Source organism: Palaemon carinicauda, chromosome 1 (genome assembly GCF_036898095.1).
Source record: "Palaemon carinicauda isolate YSFRI2023 chromosome 1, ASM3689809v2, whole genome shotgun sequence".
Taxonomy (NCBI): Eukaryota; Metazoa; Arthropoda; class Malacostraca; order Decapoda; family Palaemonidae; genus Palaemon; species Palaemon carinicauda.
In genome coordinates, this window is record NC_090725.1 from 133,564,883 (window position 1) to 133,581,970 (window position 17,088).

The 17,088-nt window shown below is 46.1% G+C and overlaps 1 protein-coding gene across 5 annotated transcripts in view; it reads left to right on the top strand.

The window, feature by feature from the left end:
• Window positions 1–17,088, top strand: part of LOC137651745 (transcription factor SPT20 homolog) — a 589,276-nt gene that overhangs the window by 32,377 nt on the left and 539,811 nt on the right. For all 5 annotated transcript variants that reach the window (XM_068384967.1, XM_068384977.1, XM_068384972.1 and 2 more), the window contains exon 2: window positions 8,251–8,376. In XM_068384967.1, coding sequence (XP_068241068.1) covers window positions 8,251–8,376 — 126 coding nt within the window. The remainder of the gene's footprint in view (window positions 1–8,250; window positions 8,377–17,088) is intronic.

The following is a 17,088-nucleotide window of genomic DNA, read 5'->3' on the forward strand; positions in this document are numbered from 1 at the left end:
GCGTTACAAAGTCACGTCAGTCACGTTTTGTAGAGCCTCACTCGATGCAGTCCCGTGTTGACTTTCAGCCGCATGTGGACGTTCAGCCGCTGCCGAATGCTCTTGTTGACATTCAGGACGTTCGCCAACCAGCGGAGTTGACTTGTTTTGACGCTGAGCGTCAATCACCGCAGTCAAGAGTTGTTTTGATTGCTCAATCTAGGCAGTCAAGGCAGTCTCGAGTTGACGTCGAGCGTCCTCCCGCTCCTGTTGTTGTTGACAGTCAGGCTGTTAAGCAGTTACATGACGTAGCGTCCTGGACTGCTACTGATGCTCCGGTGCGTGTGGACTCTGCTTGTCAAGCATTGCCACCAAGGCAGGTCTCGCCCTTGCTTGTAACTCAGCAGTTATCGGATGAAGCTCCTTCAGATGAGGACGTTGCTGATCCTCATCCTGATAATAATCCTTCAGATGTAGATGAACCTAAGGCGGTTCCTCCTTCGTTGGACTTTAAGAAGATCATGTTGATTTTCAAGGATCTTTTTCCAGATCACTTTGTTGCTGTTGCTCCTCGTTCGCCTCCGTCCGAGTTTGCTCTAGGCTTACCTGCTTCCAAGCCAGCCTTTACTAAGCTAGTGCTTTCTCGCTCTTCCAAGAGGGCTTTATGTCTTCTAGGCGACTGGTTGGATACCAGGAGGAGTTTGGGGAAGACGGCTTTTGCCTTCCCTCCTTCTAAGCATGCTTCCAGATCGAGCGTCTGGTATGACACGGGAGAAGTTCTCGGCTTGGGAGTCCCTGCCTCTGCCCAGGGTGACTTCTCAAGTCTCGTAGACTCTCCCCGTCGCCTGGCCATGAGACGCTCGAAGATTTGTTGGTCCTCCTCGGACCTTGACCATCTGCTTAAAGGCGTATACATGGCCTTTGAAGTGTTTAACTTTCTTGACTGGTCATTAGGAGCTTTAAGTAGGAAAATCTCGTCTGCCGACCAAGATGTTTCCTTACTTATCATGTCCTGTATGGATAAAGCCATCCGCGATGGCTCCAATGAGCTCGCCTCCACCTTTACGTCGGGAGTCTTAAAGAAGCGAGAAACCCTTTGCTCTTTCCTTTCGGCAGGAGTTACTCCCTGTCAGAGATCGGAACTGCTCTTTGCTCCCTTATCAGCGGCCTTGTTTCCGCAACAGCTGGTTAAGGATATAGCTGCTTCGCTTGTGCAGAAGGACACCCATGACCTGATGGCGTCCTCTGCTCGCAAAGGGACTCCTTCTTCATCCTTTGCTGTAAGACCCAGGATCGAGACTCCTGCATCTAGATTTATCCCGCCCTTTCGTGGCAGAGCTCCCAGCAGGGGAAGCTCTCGTGCCGAGGGAAAGAGAGGTAAGAAGAGAGGAGCCAAGTCCTCCCGTGGCAGAGTCTGACTGCCCACAGCCTCAGACAGCGGTAGGTGCCAGATTGAAGAGCTTCTGGCAGGCCTGGGAGAAGAGGGGTGCAGACCAAGAGTCTGTTCTGTTGCTCAGAGAGGGGTACAAAATTCCGTTTGTACGCAAACCTCCTCTAGTGACAACTCCCATAGACCTCTCTCCCAGGTACCGAGAGGAGTCAAAGAGACAAGCCCTAAATCAAGAAGTGTGTCTGTTGCTAGAGAAGGGAGCGGTGGTGAAAGTCTCGGACCTTCAATCACCGGGGTTTTACAACCGTCTCTTCCTAGTCCCAAAGCATACAGGAGGTTGGAGACCGGTGCTAGACGTCAGTGCGCTCAACGTTTTTGTTACAAAAACAAAATTCACGATGGAGACCACGAAGTCCGTCTTAGCAGCGGTCAGAGAGGGAGACTGGATGGTCTCTCTCGACCTACGAGATGCGTACTTCCACATTCCTATACACCCGGATTCCCAACCGTTTCTGAGGTTTGTTTACAGGAATGTGGTGTACCAGTTTCGAGCCCTGTGCTTTGGCCTCAGTCCTGCTCCTCTCGTGTTTACGAGGCTCATGAGGAATGTGGCAAAATTCCTCCATCTATCGGGAATCCGAGCCTCCCTGTACTTGGACGACTGGCTTCTCAGAGCATCGTCCAGTCATCGCTGTCTGCAGGATCTACATTGGACGTTGGGTCTGGCCAAGGAGTTGGGACTTTTGGTCAACCTAGAAAAGTCTCAACTGATCCCATCCCAGACTATTCTATATTTGGGGATGGAGATTCGCAGTCCAGTTTTTCGGGCTTTTCCGTCTGCCACCCGAATAGAACAAGCCCTGCTCAAAGTCCAACTAATGCTGAAAAGAGAACGTTGTTCAGTCAGGAGTTGGATGAGTCTCGTAGGGACTCTCTCATCCCTGGAGCAGTTTGTCTCGCTAGGGAGACTACACCTTCGGCCTCTCCAGTTCCATCTAGCCTCTCACTGGAACAAGGACAAGACGTTAGAGACGGTATCAATCCCAGTCTCCGAACCAGTAAAGGCATGCCTGAAATGGTGGGACAGCAATATCAGTCTGAGAGAGGGACTATCCCTAGCAGTCAAGAACCCAAACCACGTGTTGTTCTCAGACGCGTCGGATTTGGGTTGGGGTGCGACCCTGGACGGTCGGGAATGCTCGGGTCTGTGGACCTCAAGTCAGAAGAGCATGCACATCAACGGCAAGGAGCTATTAGCAGTCCACTTGGCCTTGATGAAATTCGAAAGCTTTCTTCGAAACAAAGTGGTAGAGGTCAACTCAGACAACACCACAGCTTTGGCGTACATCTCCAAGCAAGGAGGCACACACTCCCTCACGCTGTACGAGATCGCAAGGGACCTTCTCATATGGTCAAGAAATCGAGGCATCTCCCTGTTGACGAGATTCATTTAAGGGGACTTGAACGTCTTGGCAGACTGTCTCAGTCGGAGGGGTCAGGTGATACCCACGGAATGGACCCTCCACAAGGACGTGTGCAAGAGTCTTTGGGCGACTTGGGGTCAACCCATCATAGACCTCTTTGCCACCTCGTTGACCAAAAGGTTACCAATCTATTGCTCTCCAGTCCCAGATCCAGAGGCGATCCACATAGACGCGTTTCTACTGGATTGGTCTCATCTGGACTTATATGCATTCCCACCATTCAAGATAGTCAACAAGGTACTGCAGAAGTTCGCCTCTCACGAAGGGACAAGGTTGACGTTGGTTGCTCCCCTCTGGCCCGCGAGAGAGTGGTTCACCGAGGTACTTCAATGGCTGGTAGACATTCCAAGAAGTCTTCCTCTAAGGGTAGATCTCTTACGTCAGCCCCACGTAAAGAATGTTCATCAAAGCCTTCCCGCGCTTCGTCTGACTGCCTTCAGACTATCGAGAGAGACTCAAGAGCTCGAGGCTTTTCGAAGGAGGCAGCCAGTGCGATTGCGAGAGCTAGGAGAGCTTCTACCATCAGAGTATACCAGTCGAAGTGGGAAGTCTTTCGAGACTGGTGCAAGTCAGCATCTGTGTCCTCTTCCAGTACCTCTGTAGCCCAAATCGCAGATTTTCTTTTACATCTGAGAAATGTTCGCTCCCTCTCAGCTCCCACGACTAAGGGCTACAGGAGCATGTTGGCTTCGGTCTTTCGTCATAGAGGCTTAGATCTTTCCAACAATAAAGATCTCCAAGATCTCCTTAAGTCTTTCGAGACCTCTAAGGAACGTCGTTTGGCAACTCCTGGATGGAACTTAGACGTGGTCCTAAGGTTCCTCATGTCAGACAGGTTTGAGCCATTACATTCAGCCTCCCTGAAGGATCTCACCCTCAAGACACTTTTCCTAGTGTGCTTGGCTTCGGCTAAAAGGGTCAGTGAAATTCATGCCTTCAGTAAGAACATCGGCTTTTCTACAGAAAAAGCCACTTGTTCACTTCAACTTGGTTTCCTGGCCAAAAATGAACTGCCTTCTCGTCCTTGGCCTAAGTCCTTTGATATACCTTGCCTGTCAGAGATCGTAGGCAACGAACTTGAAAGAGTGCTGTGTCCAGTTAGAGCTCCTAAGTTCTACTTAGCTCGTACTAAGTCCTTACGAGGTGGATCTGAGGCATTATGGTGCTCAGTTAAGAAACCATCATTGCCTATGTCAAAGAATGCTTTGTCATATTTTATCAGATTTTTAATACGAGAGGCTCATTCTCACTTGAATGAAAAAGACCGATGCTTGCTTAAGGTTAAGACGCACGAAATAAGAGCTATAGCAACTTCCATGGCCTTTAAGCAAAATAGATCTCTGCAAAGTATTATGGACGCGACCTTTTGGAGAAGCAAATCGGTATTCGCGTCATTTTACTTAAAAGATGTCCAGACTCTTTACGAGGACTGCTACACACTGGGTCCATTCGTTGCAGCGAGTGCAGTAGTGGGTGAGGGTTCTACCACTACATTCCCTTAATTCCAATATCCTTTTAATCTGTCTCTTGAAATGTTTTTAATCTTGTTTTTGGGTTGTACGGAAGGCTAAGAAGCCTTTCGCATCCTGGTTGATTTGGCGGGTGGTCAAATGTCATTTCTTGAGAGCGCCCAGATTAGGGGTTTGATGAGGTCCTGTTGTATGGGTTGCAGCCCTTGATACTTCAGCTCCTGGGAGTCTTTCAGCATCCTAAGAGGATCGCTGGGCTTCGTGAGGAAGACAGACTAACAAGGCAGAGTAATCGTCTAAGTCAACTTCCTTACCAGGTACCTATATATATTTGGGTTTTGTTATGATATAACTGTCAAAAACTCTAAGCATATACGCTGTAAACTTTATTAATTCTGGTCTCTACCCACCACCATGGGTGTGAATCAGCTATTATATATTCACCGGCTAAGTTAAATATTTAAAAATGATATTTTGATTATAAAATAAATTTTTGAATATACTTACCCGGTGAATATATAAATTAAAGGCCCCCCCCTTCCTCCCCGATAGAGAACCAGCGGGATGAGAAGAATTGGAGCTGTTTACATGTATATGCGGTATCTGGCCGATAGTTGGCGCTGGTGGGCACACCCGCAACCTTCATAGCGATCGCTCGCGAGTTTTTGTGTTTTTCTGTCGAGCCGCCGGAGTCGTCAGCTATTATATATTCACCGAGTAAGTATATTCAAAAATTTATTTTATAATTAAAATATCATTTTTATGAACACTGCATATCATTCCTGTTCCTACACCAATGTGCCCCCCTTCCCCAGCCACTGTTTTTTAAGATCTCTTAAGTACCGTAACTTATCATAATTCTTTCCTCCCACACTGTGTCCCGTAATTAATTAAACAATATTTCCTTTCACCTAATGTTCTTATACTTGTACTTATGATCAGCAAGCAAAAGGGAGGAGAAGCAAACGGGTAAGTCAGGTTCTAGCTGGGTCCCCTTGCCCAGTATAAATCAAGGGGTGGTGCCCAGTACTCCGGTCTGTTGAACTGTTACTCAGGTTTTTGGGTATTCCACTGTTGTATATTTTTTGTGTAGTGAACGTCGGGTTGTGGTCGGCATTCGGACACTAGGCAGTTCGGGTGCTACCTCTGGCCACAGTCCGCAAACCACTACAACTCGTCCTAAATGGTCTTAGAGGTCTTCTTCCGAATAACATTTCCTTGCACACGTCAATCTCTCCGTGCATTAAGGCTTCTCCAGATGTCTCCTCTTCACTCATGCTGGATGATGGAGTTGATCTCCCACTCTCGTCTGGACTAGACGGGGGAGACCCTTCATGGTCTGTGATTATGAGATCCAAGGTTCTCGCCACGGAGTCATAGTACTCATTCATTCCGTCCTCGGCATATGGTGTCGGTCGTCATTCTCTGCTGGCATGGTACGTCATCGTCGGGTAGTCGTCTTTGGGGCGTTGTCCTCCTTCTCGTAGATATGTCGTTTCCTTTCGTTAACTCCTGCGGTTCCTCGGTGCTAGCAGGTGATGGTTCCCTTCGTCGTAGTCTTCTAATGGCTGCATCCGTCATAGTTTATGTGTCCTCCATTCCGCCACGCGTTGTTCTAACACGTTGACTCGCAGGTAGAGGCAGTGCACTGTTCATCTCATTCTTGTGTGCACTGGATGCGGCCTTTTCCTTGTATCTCGCAATCGGCCTCCTAGACCTTTTGCTCTCCAAGGTCTTCCAGGGTAAGACTGCGGCCTTTATGCTCTTGTTAATGTGGGGGTCGTCTTTGTTTGCAAGCTCGAATTTTATCATTGCATCTTCCTCGTCAGAGGTTGGTCCAACCCGGTTTCCCCCCCACATGGGCTGCCAGGTTGACTCTTAACAGGTTCAGGTTTGTCGACTTCGGAAACTTCTTTGTACTCCTTTTTGAAGACGCGCTCCTTTATCAATTGATTTATAAACGGCTGGCCCGCATTCTCAGCTTCAAATGCGGCCATCATCATTACTTCCTCGAGGGACCAGGGTTTGTTTCTTTGGTCGTCGATTCTTCTGACGTTTCCCTCGTGGAACTTGCTTGCATGAGCTTTCCGCTCATGAAGCCTTCTGCCGGCGTATGACTTGAATCTTCTACTGCAAAATGGACACATGGAGTCCCTCTCAGCACCGCTGGCCATGCCTTGGGCTTCGTTGTTCGGCCCACTAGCTAGGCTTGGGCTAGACCCGGAAACAGAGGCACTCTGTTTTTTAGTGCCCCTGTTGGCGGAGGGTTGACCTATGCGCCGGTTTACCCCAGCTCCAGGGGTTGAGCGGCCCACAGCCTCCCCCTAGGGATCAGCTGGGTGAGTTGGATCCACGGATTGTCCCCTAAGACCCATACTTAGGAACACGTGGATGGGCCGCTAGCAATGCTCTATTGCTCTTGCCTTTCCCCGTCTCAGGTGACCTTTGAGACGGAGCTGGTGATTTAGCAAGGGGGACTTTAGGTTCGTACTAGATCCCCCTCCCCGACTCTCGGTTGCAACTCTCATTTACCCTAACCAAAGGACTGGAGAAGCGGAACCACACCAGCTAATAAGGAGTGAGGAAATTGGAAGCTCTCGAAAATAGGCGGTTTAAGCCTGGCTCGATCACTTTTAGACTCCAACTGCCTCACCCTTAAGAGAACGGCAACAGCCCACCTGGGTTCCTTCTCTTGTCATCAGCACTTAGAGAGACTAAAGGAGGATCACCAAAACATCATCCCTGCTGGATTCACAGTCACCAATTATGCCCTGAATCCAGAGCCCCACCCAACATGATGACTCACGATGTCAAGGGCATAGCTATGCCCCTGGCCCTTCTAAGCAGATTACACTGTGACGCAGGTTTTACAAGAAAGGATGTGGATGCTCCAGGTGACTTTCAAAACCTTTCTCCTGCAAGACGTGACCCACAGGAACTCGATACGATCTCTATCAGTCCAGTGGTGACTGCACAACTGCTGGTTTTATACCTCAAGCGCCTTATTGAACAAGTAGCAGAAGGTTGAAGGCACTGTTACCCGGTTTCAGTCTGCATGAAGGAAAATATTTGACTGGCTCTTATTCTTTTTTTCATCCTCCCCTCTCGTTGGGAAAGCAGAATCCTGAGTTCTCTGCATAAGCTGACCTCAAACCACTGCAGGTAAACCATGCTTCCTTGTGTACCTAGTATTAAGCTAATACTGTTGCGTCCCCATACCCTGTCGAGGTGGTATTGGGAAAGTCTTGGTTACAACAGTTTTTCCGACAAGAGACTCAGAATAACTTTACCCAGACAGTCACACTTCTGCATATCTCAACACACAGCTTGCATAGGCCGTGGACCTTGCGTGGCAAGGTTTTAGCGAGGCGCAGGGACTCCTTCTTTTTTAGTACTAACATACTCAGATAAGGGGCCCCCTGGTAAAGCCAAAAGCCAGATTGGCAGGGACGTCCACCCTCCCTAATGGGTGAGTCACCCCTAATAAATAGCGTGGTTTGTATTCCAGTTACGAAACAAATGACAAATTCGTAGATATTTTGTATTTTTCCTAACTATACAAACCTTAGTTATTTATACAAACTTGCCCGCCAGCCCTATCCCCCTTGAAGTCCTACCTCCAAGCGAAGTGAGCTAAATCACAGGTGTGTGAGTGGGAATGGTAGCAAGCTATCCCCCTTACCTTCTACTAATTAGCGGTGTGGGTAGTTAACCCTCGGTAAATTTTAATGGCTCGTCATTTCAGCTCCACCGAGAGTAATACCCTTAATAAATAGCTAAGGTTTGTATAGTTAGGAAAAATACAAATTATCTATGAATTTGTCATATTTTATTTTTTTAATCAAAACTGCATTTTCAAAGTTTAGAGCATAATGAATTATGGGTAAGGATTAAAACTGATTTTCATTTGGAAAATTATTTTTTTCAGTATCTTATTGAACAAAGCCATGAAATTCTTGTCCAGAATGGAAGTAGCGCCTTGCAGGGTCAGCCACTGTTCCGAAAGCTAGCTGCTATATATGCTGAAGAAGCACTTAAAGCACCAAGGCTTAAGGTAATGTCTCAAAGCTATTTTTTTATCCTACGATATCAGACCTTGTTGTTCGTATATTTTTTAAATATTTAACTTAGCCGGTGAATATATAATAGCTGCAACTCTGTTGCTCGACAGACACATACATAAAAAAACTCGCGAGCGATCGCTATGCAGGTTGCGGGTGTGCCCACCAGCGCCAACTGTCGGCCAGATACCACTCTCGGATGTAAACAAAACCTTCAATTTCTTCTCTGTCGACGTGTCGACAAGACGTATCAATACTCGCTGTAGAACCTGGAGTTTTCTCAACATATTTGGTGAAGTACTTCATTTTGGTTTGAGCTTTCGCAGTGCAGGTGTTTTATCTTCATCTTAAATCTTGAACTCGTTTTTGGATAGATTTAATTTTTGATGACAAAGAGAGTATGGACTTTCTTTGACTTTTAAATGGCCGACCCTTCCCTTAGACGGAAGTGTGTTTAGGCTTTTAGCAATTATCTTATCACGTTATAAATTAATTATAGATTTTCCTCTATATATTTTATATCTCACCGCCTTTATTGGGCCTCTTCGATTAACTTTCCATTTATAATAAACATAAAAATAAATTTTAATGATTTGTTTATATGCGACCTTTCCTGAGAGTAGGCGGTCCTTACTTGGAAACCGAAGTTAAACAACGTTAAGCCCTTTCAATCGTAAATAGAGAGCTAATGATTTAAAACTTTTTAAATGAATATTTTTTAATAGATATTTTATGAAAGATTTTCTTTGAATAGTCTTCGTACTGTTTCAAAGATGAACTAACGTTTAGTTTATTTATGCTACGCAGTTTGCGCTCTATCGTTACGATAGAGAGAGAGAGTATCACGGTTTCACTTTGCAGAAAGAGTAAATCGATTCTGACGTTTTGTTCATTCTTCTTTCAAAGCTTAAATGTTTTAAATTCTATTTTAAAGGAACTTTTTAATTGAAAAACCTTTCAGTTTTTTCCTTTGGTCAAATAACATTTTTTTTTGACGAAACGTAAGTGGGCTCTTCTCTTAGGTGCGTAATCAAGAGAGAGAGAGAGAGAGATAGAGACGGAGGGAGAGAGAGGAGAGAAAACGTTCCGTTCAAGCGGGTAACGTTGTTCTCGAGTTACTCTCGTCCCTAGTCTCTGTACGGGGAGAAAGGATAAAACGTTTTTAGTTTTTTATTCTCGTCCCCAGGCAATGTACGGTGAGAGATTGAAAACGTAGTTTTGAATGAACTAGTGTTTAGTCTCTTCCTCAGCCACTGAATTTTTTTATCTTAAAATATGTTTACTGTTTTTTGCTGGTATTAATGTGCTTGCATTATACGACTGATTTCGCAATTACTACCTTTTGATGAGGGTAGAATTGCGTGCTTCAGGTAGAAATCAGTAAAAGTTTCGATTTCAGTGAAATAAGTGCAAAACAGAAAATCGAAGTGATAAAGTGATATTGCGCAAAGTGTTATCAGTGTTGCGACCGAGGGTTCGTCTGTTCGTGCCTGTCGTTCACCTAGTCCGGGACCTCTTGCAAGCTCCCAAGCCCAGGGGAGAAGTAATGTCGTACGACTTATGGGTTCGAGAGGCCTTGATCAGCGAACAGACGTTCCCTCTATGGTATCGGGTGTATCTTACCAAGATCACCCCTACCATAAGGCGAGAGAGACGATTTTCTCCTCGTCATCCGAAGGCTTTTCGCATAAGAAACCTGAAACAAGGTTTCGAGGCCCTTAAGCGAAAGTCAGTCCTTTCAGGACAGGTCCAGCATCCTGGTTGTAGCCATTAGGACAGCTCTGACCCTATGCAGTCATCGGAAGACTGCTCGCCGCCTAACAAAAGCGTAACACAGACTCCGAGAGTCTTTTTGTTGGCAAGGTTTTGCGGTCACAGACGTTACCCTCGTCTCTTACCGCAACCATTTCCGTTGATCCTAAATGGGTTGTACGGCAAGACATGCAGAATAAGCTTGCCTCCCTTATGGAAGACTATTCTGCCGATAAGTCCGTTGAGCCTAGCCGTTTATCTCATCGAGATCCTGGCCTTCAGCCACCCTAACGTTCCTTTGTGCGTCCTGTTGACGTTGGCGTAGCTAAGTCACGTCAGTCAGGTTGTTTAGAACCACACTCGATGCGGTCTCGTGTGGATTTTCAGCCACATTTGGACGTTAGGCCACTTGCTGATGCTCCTGTTGACGTTCAAGACGTTCGCTAACAATCGGAGTTGACTTGCTTTGACGCTGAGCGTCAACCTCCGCATTCTAGAGTTGTTTTGACTGCTCAGTCTAGGCGGTCAAAGCAGTCTCGAGTGGACGCAGTGCGTCCTCACGCACCTGTTGTTGTTGACAGTTCACAGACTGTCAAGCAGTTACATGACGTTGCGTCCTGGTCTCTCGCACCTGTTGTTGTTGACAGTTCACAGACTGTCAAGCAGTTACATGACGTTGCGTCCTGGTCCGCTACTAATGCACCAGTGCGTGTGGACTCTGCTTGTAAAGCATTGCCACCACGGTAGGTCTCTCCCTTGCTTGAGACTCAGCTATTATCGGACAAGGTTCCTTCAGATGAGGAAGTTGCTGTTCCCCCTCCTACTGATATTCCCTTGAGGACTCTGTCAGACGGAGAGGAGCCTAAAGCTGCTTAGCCCTCTATGGACTTTAAATAAATCATGCTGATTTTTAAGGATCTTTGTCCGGATTTTTTTGTAACTGCTGCTCCTCGTTCGCCTAAACGTCAGAGCTTACACTAGGCCTAGCTACTTCGAAGCCGTTGTTTTATAAGCTAGTGCTCTCTCGCTCTCCTAGAGAGCTTTACGTTTGCTAGGCGACTGGTTTATCACCAGGAGGAGTTTGGGGGATACAGCCTTTGCTTTCCCTTCTTTTAAACTGGCTTATAGAGCGAGAGTCTGATATGACACAAGAGAAGTTCTCGGCTTGGGAGTTCCTGCCTCTGCCCAGATAGACTTCTCAAACCTCATAGACTCTCCCTGGCGCCTGGCCAGGAGACGCTCCAAGATTTTACAGGTCAACTTCACAGCTGTTTTCGAGCCTTTGAAGTTTTGCTGTACAGTTATGTCATGCATAAACAAGGCTTTCAGGGATGGCTCCAATGATCTGACAGCCACGTTCTCTGCAGGAACAAGTCCCTCAGGGATGACTCCATGATTTGGCAGCCATGTTCACTGCAGGAGTACGTAAGAGGCAAGTGCGCTCAATGTGTTCATTGTCAAGACAAACTTCACGATGAAGTCTACCAGGCTGTCTTGACAGCATTTATGGAAGGCGACTGGATGGTCTCTCTCGACCTTCAGGAGGCATACTTCCACATTCCTATACACCCGGATTCCCAACCGTTTCTGAGGTTTGTTTACAGGAATGTGGGGTACCAGTTTCGAGCTATCGGGGATCCGAGCCTCCCTGTACTTGGACGACTGGCTTCTCAGAGCATTGTCCAGCCTTCGCTGTCTGCAGGATCTACATTGGACGTTGAGTCTGGCCAGGGAGTTGGGACTTGTGGTCAACCTAATAGTCCCAACTGATCTCATCCCAGATTATTCTATTTTTGGGGATGGAGATTCGCAGTCAAGCCCTGCTCGAAGTCCAACCTATGCTGAAAAGAAAACGTTTTTTCAGTCAGGAGTTGGAACAGTCTCGTAGGGACTCTCTCATCCCTGGAGCAGTTTGTCTCACTAGGGAGACTACCCCTTTTGCCTCTCCGGTTCCATCTAGCCTCTCACTGGAACTAAGACAAGACATTAGAGACGGTATCATTCCCAGTCTCCGAACCAATAAAGGCATGCCTGAAATGGTGGGACAGCAATATCAGTCTGAGAGAGGGACTATCTCTAGCAGTCAAGAACCCAAACCACGTGTTGTCCTCAGACGCGTCGGGTTTGGGTTGGGTGCGACCCTGGACGGTCGGGAATGCGCGGGTCTGTGGACCTCAAGTCAGAAGAGCATGCACATCAATGGCAAGGAGCTATTAGCAGTCCACTTGGCCTTGATGATATTAGGAAGCGTCTTCGAAACTAAGTGGTAGAGGTCAACTCAGACAACACCACAACTTTGGCGTACATCTCCAAGCAAGGAGGCACACACTCCTTCACGCTGCTCGAGATCGCAAGGGACCTTCTCTTATGGTCTAGAATTCGAGGCATCTCCCTGTTGACGAGATTCATCCAGGGGGACTTGAACGTCTTGGCAGACTGTCTCAGTCGGAGGGGTCAGGTGATACCCACGGAATGGACCCTCCACAAGGACGTGGGCAAGAGTCTTTGGGCTTCTTGGGGTCAACCAACCATAGACCTCTTTGCCTCCTCGTTGACCAAAAGGTTACCAATCTTTTGCTCTCCAGTCCTAGATACAGAAGCAATCTACATAGACGCGTTTCTACTGGATTGGTCTTTTATGGACTTATATGCATTCCCACCATTCAAGATAGTCAACAAGGTACTGCAGAAGTTCGCCTCTCACGGAGGGACAAGGTTGACGTTGGTTGCTACCCTCTGCCCCGCGAGAGAGTGGTTCACCGAGGTACTTCAATGGCTGGTAGACTTTCCAAGAAGTCTTCCTCTAAGGGTAGATCTGTTACGTCAGCCCCACGTAAAGAATGTCCATCAAAGCCTCCCCGCTCTTCGTTTGACTTCCTTCACACTATCGAAAGACTCTCAAGAGCTAGAGGTTTTTTCGAAGGAGGCAGTCAGTGCGATTGCAAGAGCTAGGAGAGCTTCTACCATTAGAGTATACCAGTCGAAGTGGGAAGTCTTTCGAAACTGGTGCAAGTCAGCATCTGTGTCCTCGTCCAGTACCTCTGTAGCCCAAATCGCAGATTTTCTTTTACATCTGAGAAAGGTTCGCTCCCTTTCAGCTCCCACGATTAAGGGCTACAGGAGCATGTTGGCTTCGGTCTTTCGACATAGAGGCTTAGATCTTTACAACAATAAAGATCTCCAAGATCTCCTTAAGTCTTTCGAGACCTCTAAGGAACGTCGTTTGGCAACTCCTGGATGGAACTTAGACGTGGTCCTAAGGTTTCTCATGTCAGACAGGTTTGAGCCATTACATTCAGCCTCCCTGAAGGATCTCACCCTCAAGACACTTTTCCTAGTGTGCTTGGCTTCGGCTAAAAGGGTCAGTGAAATTCATGCCTTCAGTAAGAACATCGGCTTTTCTACAGAAAAAAAGCCACTTGTTCACTTCAACTTGGTTTCCTGGCCAAGAATGAACTGCCTTCTCGTCCTTGGCCTAAATCATTTGATATTCCTTGCTTATCAGAGATCGTAGGCAACGAACTGGAAAGAGTATTATGTCCTGTTAGAGCTCTTAAGTTCGATTTAGCTCGTACTAAGTCATTACGAGGTAAATCTGAGGCATTATGGTGCTCAGTTAAGAAACCTTCATTGCCTATGTCAAAGAATTCTTTGTCATATTTTATCAGATTTTTTTAATACGAGAAGCTCATTCTCACTTGAATGAGAAAGACCGATGTTTGCTTAAGGTTAAGACGCACGAAGTTAGAGATATAGCAACCTCCGTGGCCTTCAAGCAAAATAAATCTCTGCAAAGTATTATGGACGCGACTTTTTGGAGAAACAAGTCAGTGTTCGCGTCATTTTACTTAAAAGATGTCCAGACTCTTTACGAGGACTGCTACACACTGGGTCCATTCGTTGCAGCGAGTGCAGTAGTGGGTGAGGGTTCTACCACTACACTTCCCTAATTCCAATATCCTTTTAATCTGTCTCTTGAAATGTTTTTAATATTGTTTTATGGGTTGTTCGGAAGGCTAAGAAGCATTTCGCATCCTGATTGATTTGGCGGGTGGTCAAAGTCATTTCTTGAGAGCGCCCAGATTAGGGATTTGATGAGGTCCTGTTGTATGGGTTGCAGCCCTTGATACTTCAGCTCCTGGGAGTCTGTCAGCATCCTAAGAGGATCGCTGGGCTCCGTGAGGAAGACAGACTTACAAGGCAGAGTAATCGTCTAAGTCAACTTCCTCACCAGGTACCTATTTATTTTGGTTTTGTTATATTGATAACTGCCAAAATGAAAAAAAACTCTTAGCTTATACGCTGTAAACATTATTAACTCTGGTCTCTACCCACCTCCTTGGGTGTGAATCAGCTATTATATATTCACCGGCTAAGTTAAATATTTAAAAATTATATTTTAATTATAAAATAAATTTTTGAATATACTTACCCGGTGAATATATAAATTAAATGACCCTCCCTTCCTCCCCAATAGAGACGCAGTGGGATGAGAAGAAATTGAAGGTTTTGTTTACATCCGAGAGTGGTATCTGGCCGACAGTTGGCGCTGGTGGGCACACCCGCAACCTGCATAGCGATCGCTCGCGAGTTTTTTTATGTATGTGTCTGTCGAGCAACAGAGTTGCAGCTATTATATATTCACCGGGTAAGTATATTCAAAAATTTATTTTATAATTAAAATATCATTTTAATAAGATATTTTCAATTTTTCAATATTAAACTTACCCGATGATCATATAGCTGTCAGCTCTGCTGCCCGACAGAAAAACCTACGGGCGGAATACGCCAGCGATCGCTATACAGGTGGGGGTGTACATCAACAGCGCCATCTGTCAAGTAGGTACTCAAGTACTCGATGTCAACACAGAACCAATTTTCTCTCTGTCGTGCCACTGGCAAGACCTACTAAATACGCTGTTACTAACTGGATTTGTTTTCACAACTATTTGGTGAAGTACACTATTCCAGTTTTGAGCTTTCGCTATGCAGGGGTTTTATCTTCATTTCAAAACTTGAACTCGTTTTTGATAGATTTAATTATGGTGACAAAGAGAGTATGGACTCTCTTTCACTTTTAAATGGCCGACCCTTCCCTTAGTCGGAAGTGTGTTTAGGTTTTTAGTAATTTTGCTTAACACGTTATAGATCTATATATTTTATATCTCTCCGCCTTTATTAGGCCTCTTCGATTAACTTTCCTTTTATTATAAACATATAAAAATAAATTTTTATGTTTTGTTTATATGCGACCTTTTCTGATAGTAGGCGGTCCTAACTTGGAACCGAAGTTAATCAACGTTGAGCCCGTTATATCGTATTTAACCTTTAAAGAATTTAAAACTTTTTAAATTTAATGTTTTATGAAAGAATTTCTTTGATAGTCTCGTACTGTTTTCAAAGATGAACTAACGTTTAGTTTTTTTTTAGTCTACGCAGTTGTTGACGTTCAGGACGTTCAACATGCGCTCTATCGTTACGATAGAGAGAGAGTGTATCACGGTTTCACTTTGCAGTAAGAGTAAACCGATTCTGGCGTTTCGATCATTCTTTCTTAGCTTAAATGGTTTAAATTCTAAATTAAAGGAACTTTTTATTTGGAAAACCTTTCAGTTTTTTTCCTTTAGCAAATACAGTAACATGTTTTGACGATATATAATTGGGCTCTTCTCTCAGGTGCGAAATCTAGAGAGAAAGAGAGAGATAGAGACGGAGGGAGAGAGAGGAGAAAAAACGTTTCGTTCAAGCGGGTAACGTTGTTCTCGTTTTACTCTCCTCCCTAGTCGCTGTAGGGGAAGAAGGTAAAACGTTTCTAGGGTTTTATTCTTGTTCCCAGGCTATGTGCGGTGAGAGATTGTAAACGTAGTTTATTTGAACTAGTGTTTAGTCTCTTTCCCAGCCACTGAATTCTTTATCTTTATATATATGTTTTCTGTTGCATTATACGACTGTTTTCGCAATTACTACCTTTTAATGAAGGGTAGGATTGCGTGTTTCAGGTAGAAATCAGTAAAAGTTTCGATTTCAGTGAAATAAGTGCAAAACAGAAAATCAAAGTGATAAAGTGATATGCGCAAAGTGTTTCAGTGTTGCGTCCGAGGGTTCGTCTGTTCGTGCCTGTCGTTCACCTAGTCCGGGACCTCTTGCAAGCTCCCAAGCCCAGGGGAGAAGTAATGTCGAACGACTTATGGGTTCGTCAGGCCTTGATCAACGAACAGACGTTTTTCCCTCCGTGGTTTCGGGCGTATCTACCCAAGATCGCCCCACCCACACAAAGACGAGAGAGCCCATTTACTTCTCGTCTGCGGAAGAGGTTTCTCGTAAGAAACCTTGGACCAAGGTCTCGCAGCTTATTAAGTGCAAGTCGGTCCCTTCCGCGCAAGTCCAACGGCCCAGGTGTAGCCACTGGGTCAGTTCGGACTCGCTGCAGTCTTCCGATGACTGCACACCTCCTAAGAGAGGTAAAGCGGTACCGCAACAGGCAGTAACACCGTCTGTTGCCGCACCTGCTGCTGTAGACCCTAAGTGGTCTTTGCTACAGTCTATGCAGACACAGTTAGCATCTTTTTTGCAGGAGTATCGTGCGGAGAAGGTTGACGCTGCACCCGTTAGCCTACAACCTACCACGGTTGTGCGCCCAGCAGACGCTGTGGCTGCCTGCTCCCACACTCCAGCTGTGAGAGCTCCTCCACCCATGCGCAGTCGACCCTGCCAGACGCATGCTGACGTTCACAGACGCACGGAACCCTCCGTTGACGTGCGTGTGCTACCACAACAACAGGAGGGTGGAGTTAAGCTGCCGTGTTTTGACACGGTGCGTCAGCCTCCGCAACCCACTGTGGTTACCGCCACTCGCCCGCAGCAGACTAGTCAGTCGGGAGTTGAGGCTTCCCCACACAGCTTTGGTTGTTGCCAGCTCACAGACTGTCAAGCAGTTACATAACGTTGCCTTC